The sequence below is a fragment of the Marmota flaviventris genome, chromosome 3 (assembly GCF_047511675.1).
Source record: "Marmota flaviventris isolate mMarFla1 chromosome 3, mMarFla1.hap1, whole genome shotgun sequence".
NCBI classification, from domain to species: Eukaryota; Metazoa; Chordata; class Mammalia; order Rodentia; family Sciuridae; genus Marmota; species Marmota flaviventris.
The window spans coordinates 172,028,277-172,041,567 of record NC_092500.1 but is presented as its reverse complement, the minus strand read 5'-3'; the positions used below and the strand labels follow the sequence as shown (position 1 = coordinate 172,041,567).

Genomic DNA, 13,291 nt, shown 5'->3' with positions numbered 1-13,291 from the left:
TCTCCAAAGCCCACAGTTTGCCTCTTGTTGACAGAGCAGTGTTCCCAGGCTGAGGAAAAACCCAGGGCTGCTCAGGTGGTGAGACCCTCGGGCCCATTGTGACCACGAACAACCCGACTCCATCCTTCCGTCTCCACTGCTTCAGATCTGGACTCCGCCCTCTCCTCCACCTCACCTCTCGCCCAGAGACCCTCCACCCCCATCATGCTCAGTGCTGTTCCTGAAGACCATCTAGACTTTTTTGTTCTCTGGAACATTCTACTCACCTTCAGCTGCAGCATATCCTTCAGCCTCTCCACCAAGCTCTTTAAGCGAAAGGCAGTTGCTATCTTCCCTTGGACAATAATGAATGTATCTATTGTAAGTGCAGACCATGTAGAGAAGCGGCTGGGTTAAGAAAAAGAGGGTTTTTGTAAAGCCTGTTTATTTTTTTAGGTCAGTTTTGAGCATTTCTATTTTACCACCCTTCACATGGTTTTGGGGAACCCAAATTGTATCAAGGTCTCATGCCAAAACAAGCCAACGGTTGTTTTCTTTACCTTTTTCCTCCATGCACCATGATTTCAATGATTGTTTCGGTGTCATTTTAAATGTTTTCTTGTGACATGTGCTGACGATAAAAGTCATCTTGACAAAAAACAAAAAAAGATTTATACATGAATCAGAAAGTATTTATTTCAATTTTGTACCTTTCCATTTTAATACATTATAATGTATTGACTCAACTGAGATAATATAAACAGTTCATTTTAATAACATGTGTGTGTGTGCCTTTTCCTTTGTGCAGTGTGGGGGAGGGGCAAATACACTGAGGGTGGAGAACTGGGTGCTAACTGGCATCAGGTGACCTCTGGCTGGGCCCAAGGCTTCTTGCACCTGGAAGTTGGACACAGCTGGCCCTGGGAGAGGAGGAGATGGTAAAGGGGAGTGAGGAGGTAAGTGGGTGGGTCTCTAGGCATCACCCTTCTTGCTACAGTGCATGTACACAGGGTCCCCACCCAGGAAGGACATACCACGCCTGCCAGGGAACTGCTTACTCACAAGACGCAATGCAGGCTGGCACTCAAAGGGGAGAGAGAGCTCCGGGAGGGGAAGCCAAGATGTGAGAGAAAGACTCAGCACTAAAAACGGGGGTCTGAGGGTTGGGGCAGAAAACCTCTGGGCCATGTTTTCTGGATGTAACAGCTTTCCCCACAGTGCCTTATGACAGAAATCCTGCAAATGAATCCCTGGAGCGAGCTGCCTTCAGACCAAGCTCCAGGGACATCTAGCAAGAAAGGTCTTTATGTTCCTTAAGCTTGTTTCCTCTTGCCGTGTTAGGAGAAATGCAAAACTGAACACAGTCATACTCACTTGAACGTCTGTCAGCGGTGGGTGGAAGGTGGGGGCAGGGTGGGCAGCTGGGAGGGCGAAGGAGGTACTTCAGTCTGACCCATTTCAAAGTGCGCATGATAAACAGGCGAACTCGCCAGTCACGGATGTTGTTCTGAACTGTTTTCTGTACGCTTGAACATGTCTCATTCTCCAACGGTGCCGTCCAGGAGAAAGGGGAAACTACTCGGAAGGAATTCATACTGGCATAAGCACATGCTCTTCTGTGAAAGGATACCTCAATATGGGACTCCTTTGGCAGCAGAGAGCTTTTATTCGATGGAGGTGTCCAGGACTCTGGAAGAAGAAGTGGGACATCTGACCCATCTCCCTCAATGTCCATTCTCCCCATATGCTTCCCCCACAGAATTTTTAAATTATAACTTTTTACACCTGCCCTGCTTCCCACATCTCTTCTGGGGCAAGTTTGTCGGCACCAGGAGGAACACACAGAGCGCACCTGCCTTCACGTCCTGAGTCCCCTGTCCATCTCCAGTCTCTTCTTCCAGGAACATGTGACCCTGTTAGGAGACTGATTACTAGCTCATTTTCAGTCCTGATCCTGTTCTTTAGGAATGAATCAATTGCCAGTTATATAAAATAAATGGCTCTTCAATCCTATGAAGGGGAAATTTTGGGGACATATTCCCAGGAAAGAAACAGAAAGCCCTCTTAGGTCTACTTTTTCCCCAAACTCTTTTTCCAAAACTCTTATTAAGCTGATGGGTGCAGCAGCTCAGTCCTTTACAGAAGATGTAGAAGACTACTACTGATCACCCTAAACGAAAATCCTTCCTGCAGTGAGTAAGCCCATTCACTAAATGTTTCCATCAAAGGCAGTTCTAGAAGGCCCTCCTGTGAACCTTGGCTCTTAGGGAGTAAGGGCCTAGAATTTCTGATTCTTGCCCTGAGCCAAATGTCCCTGGTCTTGGCCAGTCTGGACGCCTCCACAAAATACCCTTGACTGTGTGTGTTATAAACAGGAATTTATTTCTCACAGTTCTGGGGACTTGGGAGTCCAAGATCAAATTGCTGCCAGATGTGGGTTCTGGTGAGGGCTTCCTGGTTCAGGGACAGAGATGCTGCTGTGTCGTCCCATGGTGGAGCAGAGAGAGACAGCCCTGGGAACCAGGCACTGTTCCACTGTACCACTCACCAGGCAAAGAGGTGGACTGGCCTCTCTGAGATGTCACTTCCCGGCCTATAAGACAGAGAGGCTGCTTTCACAAGGGCTCCACTCTCATGCCTCCTCCCCTCCTCTCCCAAGGCCCCAACTCCTAATACCATCAACCTGGGTTTAGGATGTCAGTGCATAAATTTAGAAGGGGACATGAGCATTTGGCAGATGGCAGGCTTCTTGTCTCTGTGACACATAAAGTGCAGCTTGGACTTCCTTGTCCCCACCAGTTGGAGTTGGGGAGGGAGGACTGTGACGGATTTCTGGATGAACCGCTGTCATGTTTGACTTATTCTCGCTCTCTCTCTCTCACTCACACACGCACACACACACACACACACGCACACACGCACACACGCACACACACACACACACTATTCTCAGGAAGCCCCTAGCCCAGTCATCTAATCAAGCACCCCAGAGAAGGCCTGTTTGGACACCTTCTTCTGACGTCAAGAAAAGCAGAAGCTGAGCCTTTCCTTCCTCAGTGCCCCCTTCTCTCTCTTCCTGAATCATTTTGTTTTTGGGTGCGATGGCTTTACTTCTTCTTTGCAATAAGAACAGGCACCTTGACCCAGCAGCTCGGTGCCAACAAGGCAGCAAGTCTTTCTCCCTGGGAGCAGCACCAAATGGCGTCCCCTAGCCCAGTCAAGTTCAGGCTGCACAGGGGGGTCTGGACCGTCAGCCAGCACTAAGAGTGACAGGCAGGTGGTGTAGTCCTCCTGGGAATTGGTCAGGAGTTCTGCTGAGACCAGGAGTTGAGATTTTAACATCACAACATTTTCACATGACGTGAGCAGAAGTTCACACTGAGACTCTTGGGATCTTTGTTCTGTAACGAGCATCCAGGGAGGACTTGTGAGGCCACCTGGAAGCCCCTTTGTTCCCCTCACTGCCTGCACTCGTTTCAGCTCTGGACAGGCACAGCTGAGGACATGCTTGCCCAGGGCCTCCTGTGCTGAGGTTCAGTTCAGGTGGCTGGGGTAACCCCAACTCCCAGGCACACTGTTGTGCCTGCTCCCTCTTCTTTGACATTTACCAGCTCAGTCAAGCACACAGTTCTCTGGGACAGAAGCCACCAGCCTCTCTGTCTTATAGGCCGGGAAGTGACATCTCAGAGAGGCCAGTCCACCTCTTTGCCTGGTGAGTGGCACAGTGGAACAGTGCCTGGTTCCCAGGGCTGTCGGGCCCAGACCTGTACTTGGTCCCCACTGCTGCGAGTCAACTCATCAGACCCCTGGCTTCACCCTCCCAGCATGCCCCCTCCTAGAAGCCAAAAGGGACTCTCTGGCTATAGTGGGGTCTACACAGAATCCTGTTGGGTTCAGTTAAGGGTGGAGATGCCAGCCTTGGAACAGGATGCTAGGAAGAGCAGCCCTGAGGTCGCAAGGGCCTGGGCAGTGCTGAGGCAGCCTCACAACCACAAAGGGTGGAGCAAGCTGAGGTCCAGAGGCAGAAGCCCTCCTGGGTGACATATGGAGGCCAGGGTGGCTGAAATCATGACCCTGACAGGGCCCTGAGGAGAGCCGGTAAGAGCTTGGCCATGCCTAGAGGAGAAACTATAGAAAGGGAAAGTGGGGAGGACACAGGAAAGGCAGATCACGCATGGAAGGTGCTGGGCAGACAAAGGCTGGTGAGGCAGGTGAGGGCACGCAACTGGGAACACCTTCCGTGAGCCAGCAACGCGACATCTGCAGGTCATACAGAGAGTTAAGGCGGTCCTGCCCTTGGGAGCAAAACTGTATGTTTTTTTTAGGTACCCCATTTTTTAAAAGGAGGCATGTATAATAATCTTCACATACATACAAATAGAGTTAGTATATGCATACCAGTTTGTATGGAAAAGATACCCTTGGAGATACCATTTCCCATGGGTCTGCATTTGCATATTTTGAAAATGTTGACAAGCTGCTGTCACTGGAGTCTGGGACCGCTTTCCAGCATGCCTCAGATTGCGTGGATAAGAGGGAGTTAACTTTCCAGGCAAGACACTACATCTGTCCATCCCAGAGGCAGATCACACTTTCCAAGGGACCACACATTTTCACATATTAATAGGTAAAATAAATATATTTAAATTATTCTGACATAGTAAAGAAGCAGGTATTGTTATTAATTAAAAGTTCTGACAATATAGAAATGCATGTTGTAAAAATTCCTTTCTCTGCTGAAAAGACCAGTATTAACAGTCTAGAATGGTATCTCCACATGGTATCTTTTCCATGCAAACTGGTATGCATATAGTAACTCTATTTGTATGTATGTGAAGATTATTATACATGCCTCCTTTTAAAAAATGGGGTACCTACAGTTTTTCAAAGTTTTATTTACTTAACAATATTTCTCATGATAAAGTTTTTTTAAAGGGGCTATAAATAAACTAACCCTATAAATCATAAATATCCTATGTTACTTATTGGGATTTCCTTAAAGTAGTCCCTAGTGCTCTGTAATTGTTCTCCAAAATCACAGACTCTTCCTTACCACCCTGTCAATCAACAAAATCCCCCAGCTAGTGACTTAACAGTGTTATGATTCTGAAGAATTCTATCTACATCTAAATATAACCCTCAAGACTTTCTCTCATCTATTATTCTACTGAAATCAACAGTGGACAGATCAAGAGAGTGGCCCTGGTGAACAGGTAAACAACACAGAACTGTGTGCACTCAGATACAGGAAAGCCATCCTCTGAGGCTTTCTCCATGCCAAGCACTGTCCTAAACATACATATCTCTTCATTCAGCCAGCAATGTGTGTGTCTTGTCTTGGTCAGTGTGAGTTGCTATAACAAAATGCCCTAGACTGGATGAACAATCTTATAAACATCAGAAATGTATTACAGTGCTGGAGGCGGGGAAATCTAAGATCAAGGTGCTGGGTGATCCTGTGTCTGGCGAGGGCCCACTTCCTGGTTCACATAGCCAGCTTCTTGCTGCATCCTCACATGGCAGTAGCAGGGGGAGCTCTCTGAGGTTTCTTTTATAAGGGCACTAATTCCTCATGGAGGCACTACCCTATGACTTAATTACCTCCAAATACCCTCATATTGGGGTTGGGTTTTAACTGACAAATTTGGGAAAGGTCACAAATATTCAATCTATAGCATGTATATAACTTTGAGGCAGGTACCATTTATCATGTGGATGAAAACAAGACAGAGGAAATTTAGTAACGTTCCTAGGATCAAGAGTTGGTAGGTAGCAGAGGAAGATGGATGTGCGACGTGGATAATAGGAGTGGAGGGGATTAGGTCCCAAGCAGTGGCCACATGCACCATTAGAGTGCTCTAAAGGCATGGATGAGTTGTCTCTGGGAATCCTTACAGCAATGCCCTGGAACAGCAGACCAGAGGTGATACAGCCATAGGTGTCACAGCAAGATCTGAACACTTAGCTTGGTAGCTCATGTGTCAATTACCACACTAAGGAAATCCACTGTGGGAGGACAGACCACAGCAGCAGAGCTCCACAGGCTGTGGAATGCTTACCCAGCAAGCAGCAGACGCAGGAGAGAAGGCTAACAGAGGGGCTCAGGGGAGTCCACAGTGAGGCCCGGCCCGGCAACTTCGTCAGGTGACTCCAGTGTCCACTCCTCCTTGCCTGACATGATGCTTTCTCACTCAGGTCAGGGGTTCTGCCAGCAGCACAGGCCTTGAAACTTAAAGTGTGTAACTCAATCAGTTACCACCCATTTCTACTGTCCTCATTGGCCCTTCACCTGCTTCTGCTCTTTTCCTTTGCAGCATCTCTGTCCCCATCCCCACCATCTTCCCCTCTCCCACCAGCTGCCCCTGAATATACCTTAGGATATAAGAAACTAAATTGCCACTATCCCATGAAAGGTTAAGGGAGGCTAAGTTAGGACAGTAAACAAAAGCTTTAAGACAATAAGGGAACTGGATTTCTCTGTTGACATCATAATGTTAATATGGATCTCTGGGCATGAGTCTTGATGGTTGAGCTTTGAGGATTTTCAGGGCCCTTTAGTGATGCCTTACAGCTTAATGTCATAAAATTTTGACAGGAACAGAGGAGGAACCTCAGGCAAGAATTGCTGCTAGGAAGCCAGAAGGCATCCCTGGACCAGGATGCACACAGAGCTTTCTCTTCACACTGGTCTTGGCTGGGGAGTGCCTTCCCACTCTGAGCTTCTGTAACATGCTCTCTTTCTGTATGCACACATCATCACGGCCCATGGCTCTGATTCATATGAGTCCTAATTTTTGTCTATCTATATTCTTTTCTATCCTGTGACTCTCCTTTGTATCATTTATTAAACTTACAGTTCTACTCCCATGTATGTAGTTATTTGATTCACGTCCACCTTCCCTGCTCAAAAGCAAACTCAATGAGGGTAGTGGCCAGGAATGTTTGTTTCTGTCTGTCTCTGTAACTCTAGCTGTTAGCATATGTCTGAAACAATAAATATTTGTTGAAATAATCACCCTAATTTCCATTTTACTTAATATTATACCTATCGGGTGCTTACTAGGTGGGAGATGCCATTGCTAGCACTTGAGACGCAGCACTTCATGACTGCAGCAAGTGCACATGGTGGGCATTATTTTTCATATTTTACAGATGAAGAATAGCAGCACAGAGGGGAGAAGTACTTTCCTATAATTAAAACGATCTCTTAATTATCCTAAGGCTTTCGTGATCCTGTCTTCCTAAGTCTCAATGCCTACTTGCACCTTGTCCTCCACCTCACAAGATACCTGCCTCCTCACTTGGCTGTGAAAATCCATGCACCCTGTCTTCTCTCTCACTTCCTGGGTACTCAATGAAGCTGTAAATATTCTTTGGCGTTTCTTCTAACATTTGTGAAGCTAGAGAAGTTTACTTTGGGTGTCTAGAATCCTAGTTAAAAGCTGAGTTTCATGTAGACAAGCTTCACACAGGGTCTCCTGGCACCTGGGGAAGGCTTCCTTCCGCACTGTCCTGAAATCCCCAGAAGAGTCACCTGTCCAAAACCACTTCCTGACTGTCTGCCCGAAGTTCTAATCGCTTACTCCTGGACACAGACACGAATCCACTTTTGTGACCATCCACGAAGCCCCTGCCAATATTCGAATTGTTCTGCTCAGCGCTGGTATGGATGCAGACGCGGATGGGACAAAGGCGAAGCTCCAAGGCGTGTGCTGTAGTGGAGAAAAGAAACTAAAACCTTGGCCTTGTTGAGGTGTCACGTTACGGGACACGAACGTTTCCCCCGAGGTAGTAATCTGCTCAACTTGGGACCCACTGGCAGACGGTGGAGACGCCCGCTAGCTCCCACCCGGCCCTCCCTCGTCTTCCCGGCTACCTCTCCCGGGGAGCACAGGTGGGACGTGGAGGGGCGGACTCTGCGGGGCCGCGTCTTCCCTCAACTCCTGGTGCTCAGCGTTCACAGAACACGACCCTAAGGGCGGTGTTCACAGAGCTCCCTCTCCCGAGACCGAGCTGCGTGCGGGCAGACGGCGGGTCCGCGACTCCGCGCGCTCCAGTCCGCGGGCGGCCGCGCCTCTCGCCCCGCCCCGCCGCCCTGGCGCCCCTCCCTTCCGCGATGGCCCCGCCCCGTACTGGTGGCCCCTCCCCCGCCCCGCCGCCCTGGGTCGGGGAGAGTCGCGCGCTGCTGACATCACCAGCACGCGCCCCGCCGCTGCCATCTGCTGGCGTGCTGGTCCCGCGCTTCCAGCCTGTGGACTCGCGGCCGCCAGGTTCAGCAGTCGCCCAAGTCTGGAGGCCCGCGCGCTGCACCCAACATGTCGATGCTGGCGGAGCGTGAGTGTCAGACGTGGAGGCCCGAGCCCGGCGCCAGGGGGAAGGTGCCGGCCGGCGCTCAGTGGGGCGGGGACGACCGAGGTCGGGGTCCTGGCCGGGAAACAGGGCTCAGCTCGCCCGGTCGGCCATAGAGATGGCTCAGCCCTGCCTGTGCCGAAAGTTAGCGGCCGGTCGGCTAGAGAGAGGCGGGTCTTCACCCTCGGACCTGAACGCACGCAGTGCGTTGGAGAGGGAGGCAGGACGTCCCGGGACTCCGGCTGGTTCCTTCACTTCCCAGGCCCTCAGTTTCCCCAGGTTAAAGAGAGGAAGTGGGCCCCAGGGTCTCTCCAGGCTGTGAAATCCAACTGTCGAAGATGAACTGGACCCAGAAAAAGAAAAGAAAAGGGTTAGAACGTCAAACACAGGCAGTCAGCCCTTGGGGTGGGGGTGCGAGGCTAACGAGTGTGTCCCAGACCTTGTTAGTTGGAGTTACTCTTCTTTGGAGTCTTGGCCGCAGCGCCCTACCCTGCTTTAGACATTTACCTTCTGTGAAGTCCACTAATTCCTCTTTCCTGGAGAAACCGACTTCTGGATGGGACATGTAGCTAAGGTTGCTTGCCACCAGATGGCAGTCGTGCCATAGTCATGAACAGCCGGCCCTTAACTTGGAAGTTGTGTGCTGGCTGAGCAATGAGCAGAAAGAAGCAGCTTATTTACAGACCGACAACAGCTTTGCAGGGATTTTGCACAATAAATGCTGTCAACTTCCTATTATCTAAGAGACTATTGAAGGATTAGGAGCACCAAAGGAAATGGGTCAGGCACCATCCCTGTTTTACAGGGATCTCACAATCCCTTTTTGACATCCCGATTTTTACACCGTCTCTATTTTACAAATCTTCTGATTTGATGCGGTGATCTCTACATCTTTACATTTTTGCCAGTAAGAACAGGAATTTTCCATTATTTCTAAATAGAAATTCATAGAAAGAAATTTCTTTCTTATGAGCCTGTAAAGATGACCTGGAAATTGGAACCTAGACTGCTAAGATCTTTTCTGGTTCTCAGTCTTTGATGAGTGCTTAATTCAGCATGCACTCGGGAACACTGGCCCTGGTTCTGCTATTTGTTTATGTCTATTTCCTTGATTAGGTTCTGAGTCTTAAAAATTTCTTTTCACTATGTTGGTTTAAAACCTCATGAGATGGTTATCTGACAACAGTTTGGAGTGTTATATGGTATATAGGTGTAAAGTGCTATCTGGAGGTATCAGTAATTCAAACTGCATGATTTCAGAGAATGTTTTCAGTTCTCTCTCCTCCAGGATTACAAATTTTCAAATGTTTGTCATGATAATATATAACATTTGTTATCTTTTTTCAAAATTTGCTGAGTTAATATTTATGTCATTCCCTGTGGTCAGATACTTAGGACTAGAGTTTTCATTTTAGAAATTGGAAAGTAGAAGCATAGAAAAGTCCCAATCCCATAATTTGACTACCTATTGATTTTTTTCCGATAGTTTATAAAAATGGGATCATCCTATAGGTTCAGTTTTGTATACTACTTTTTACCCCTACTTAACATAAGGTAGTGAATATTTTCACTTTAATAAAATGATGTTTCCTTTATTCTTGCTGAATGGTCTGTATTTAGACTTTTTTCAACATTTCATTTATTCTGCTTTTTAAATTTACTAATGGTTTGCTTTTTATTTCTCAAAAACATTCTTCAGCTGGGTGCAGTGGCACATGCCTGTAATCCCAGTGACTCAGGAGGCAGAGGCAGGAGGATTATGAGTCAAAGCCAGTCTCAGTGAGACCCTAAGCAACTGTCTCAAAATAATAATGGTAGTAATAATAATAAATAAAAGGGCTAGGGATGTGGTTAACTCCCTCTGGGTTCAATTCCTGGTGCTCAATCCCCAGTACTGCCAAAAAAGAAAAAAATCTTCAGCCTGTGTTTAAATATCAGATACTATTCTGTTAGTCTTCCTCATGTAAGACAAATATTTTATTACTCTCACTTCTCAGTCTTATATAGTTTGCAGTTTTAGGACCAGGTTTGTTTTTTTTGTTTGTTTGTTTTTTAATCAAGATATTACTTTTTTCATGATGTTTCCTTTCCAAGACCTGTTTATTTATTTATGTATTTATTTATGGTACCTGAGTTCGAACCCAGGAGTGCTTAACCACTAGCCACATCCCCAGCCCTTTTTTATATTTTAATTTGGGAAGGGTCTCGTTAAATTGCATAGGACCCTGTTAAGTTGCTGAGACTAACTTCAAACTTAGGATCTTCCTATCTTAGCCTCCCAAGCTGCTGGGTTTACATGCATGTGTCACTGTGCCTGGCTAAAACAAATTTTGACCTGTAGTCATTACATTTTATAATTATAATACTATAGTTAATGACTTTTAACGTTCATTGCATTAAAATTTTATATGCAATTTTCTCAATCTTGAATATGTCTTATAACTTTTTTAAAATTTTTTTTTAGTTGTAGATGGACAGAATACTTTTATATTTATTTATTTATTTTTATGTGGTTCTGAGGATTGAACCCAGTGCCTCAGACATGCTAGGCAAGCGCTCTACCTCTGAGCCACAACCCCAGCCCCTTGAATAACTTTTTAATAAAAATACATGGGCAGTGTATTTTGAGCTCTTGAATATCTTAAAGTGTTTTTTGAAAAATAGAAAAGGTAGAACTTCTGATCCTGGCTGTTGGGACTCAGTGCACTATTCATAGTAAGCTTGGTGCTGGCAGAGCTGTGTGCTATCAGGCATGAGTGACTGAAAGTGAAGTCCATTGCATCTCTTGTAGAGAGGGTTGTTTATTGGGGTGACCTGAAACATATCGTGGTGGAGCCATTTACAATTAGATCTCCAAATAGGAGGAGCCCCTGCTAGAGAATGATTGAACACATTATCCCAAATAATGATTTAGCAGATTCAGTCCACTCTACCTGAGGCCTAGTGCTGTCCCATATACTGCTGTTCTAGGTTGTCTCAGGGTCCTCAAGCCCACCTGCAGATTAGTATTCACTGGAATTCAGGTAGATGACTCAGCACATAGTCACATGATTCAGGTTTGTTAGAGCTAAAGGATACTAAACCAAGAAGGAAAGGGAAAAGACACATGGGGCAAAGTCCTAGAGAGGCTAGGCACAAGCTTTCACAAGCTTAATTCTTAAAACAAGGAAGTCTCTCAGAAGGAAAGTGGTGTTCAACGTGAGCCGCTTGTACAAGTTCTGACTGTTGGGAATCCTCCTGAAATCTAGGTTCCATCCAGAGGCTGACCTTGTCAGGAAGACTTTCAGAGGGCAGCATTCACCCTGCTCTTAGCTCTTTTTTGCACACAGTCTTAACAAGGCTGACATCTGAGCACAGAGCAGATGGGGTGAGTTAGTCAGATCTGGCCAGAGACAGCCCCCCCACCGTTGCTATCTTTTGGTGGTGCTGGATGTAACCTAGGGTCTTGTGCACATACTGTGCACAGAGATAGTCTTCTTGATAGGATTTCTCAAACTTGAAAACTTGTACAACACTAGAATGAGGAAATGTTGCAGGGAAATAGGGAACATATCATAAACAGGCAACGTGGACTAGAGGCATTTCTCTACAGAGAGTGGGCTAATCTTCTCAGAACTGTCTCCTCGTCCAGGCCTCAGTCAAGACCCCTGGCAAGCACAGTGTAGAAATATGGACTCCAACACACCACTAACCAGCATGCATAGCGGATACTGGTTAATAAGGCTTATCTCTGGTATGCTGTTCATTAGCAGAGACAGTGCTATGCTGAATATTTACCTAGATAAGTCAAGTGGTAACTTAGCCACATGGAACATTTTTTGGTCATCTTTTTCTTGTAGAACACTATAAATTTGAGTCCAACGTATTTTGCTTTGTAAGTAAACTTTTTTCTGCTTACATGCTTTAATGGGTTTCTTTTGCCAGGGTGCCTGTAGTTAAAGGTCTCAATTGATTTTTTGTGCAGCACAATGTGCCCCTTTGACTGAATGTTGTTTTAAATCATGTTATTAAACTGCGAAGGTCAGAGGCGGCTGTTGAGAGTCAATGTGTTGGACTGATGCAGGCGGTGAACAATTTCTGGTGGTTGGTTATTTATTTGCTTCTAAAAGAATACTTTAATGAGACTCAAAGCGGTCCCTTGATTCAGTTATGTTACTTTTTCCTTTTGCCTTTTCTTTCCTCCTTTTCTTTCTTTTTTGTTTATTCATGCATTTATTTACATATTTATTGAGTGCCCAATATGGGCAAAGTGTTCTTTTTTTCTATTTTTACTTCTTGCAATGAGATATAAGAAAGACAAGAAGTGAATATCACTCTTAAGAAGGTTATGGTGCGATAAGAAACATAAAAGACTGATATAAATAACTATAATGCAGTAGAATATCAATGCAGTGCCAAAAGAGAAACATAATTTCTTTCAGATGTTCAGAATGAGAAGGAAGAGTATGGTTATTATCTTAAGGTCATGTGTGTGAAGGTACAGTTGGCAGTCCCTAAGATCTTAACACCAATGGTAAATTGTGGATTAAGAAAATCTTTGAAGTCAGTAGGATGTTAACGTTTTATAAGGGATTTGGTTTTTGCTTGGGGACATTAGGCAATTTCTTTGTCTCAGATTTTATCATCTGAAAGGTACAGATGAGAATATCTCCCTTCACAGGATTACCATGAAAACAAGATCTAATACATTATAGCATTTGGCACATACCAAATGGCAGTGAGAGCTGTGACGAGGGCCCCTGTTGCTGTGGTAATAATGCTGGCCTTGACAGGTGTTTTTAGTCTCTGTCCACAGGTAAATGTGAAGGCCCGACTGATGGCACATCAAGTGTTGTTTGTAGTGTGTCACATTTAGAGGGAACAGCTTACTCTTAGAGGTCAATTTGTATGTTAATGCAGACAGGGGAAGTGAGCCAGTTGTTGGCATTCCACTGGGTATTGGATCTACTCTGTATTCACTGAA

General features: G+C 45.9%; 2 protein-coding genes across 4 annotated transcripts in view; one reads left to right on the top strand and one right to left on the bottom strand.

The window, feature by feature from the left end:
- Positions 1-655: 655 nt before the first annotated feature.
- On the bottom strand, positions 656-8,296 carry LOC114085658 (uncharacterized). The gene is made up of 6 exons (XM_071609325.1): positions 8,290-8,296; positions 7,856-7,951; positions 7,514-7,691; positions 6,039-6,208; positions 1,354-1,668; positions 656-899 (listed from the first exon to the last, which is right to left on the bottom strand). Exons 1-6 carry the CDS (start codon positions 8,294-8,296, stop codon positions 745-747), a joined length of 921 nt encoding a protein of 306 aa, XP_071465426.1. The 3' UTR covers positions 656-744.
- Pinx1 (PIN2 (TERF1) interacting telomerase inhibitor 1) overlaps positions 8,177-13,291 on the top strand; it is a 67,786-nt gene continuing 62,671 nt past the window's right edge. For all 3 annotated transcript variants that reach the window (XM_027927199.2, XM_027927198.2, XM_027927197.2), the window contains exon 1: positions 8,177-8,313. In XM_027927199.2, coding sequence (XP_027783000.2) covers positions 8,295-8,313 — 19 coding nt within the window. In that variant the 5' untranslated portion in view covers positions 8,177-8,294. The remainder of the gene's footprint in view (positions 8,314-13,291) is intronic.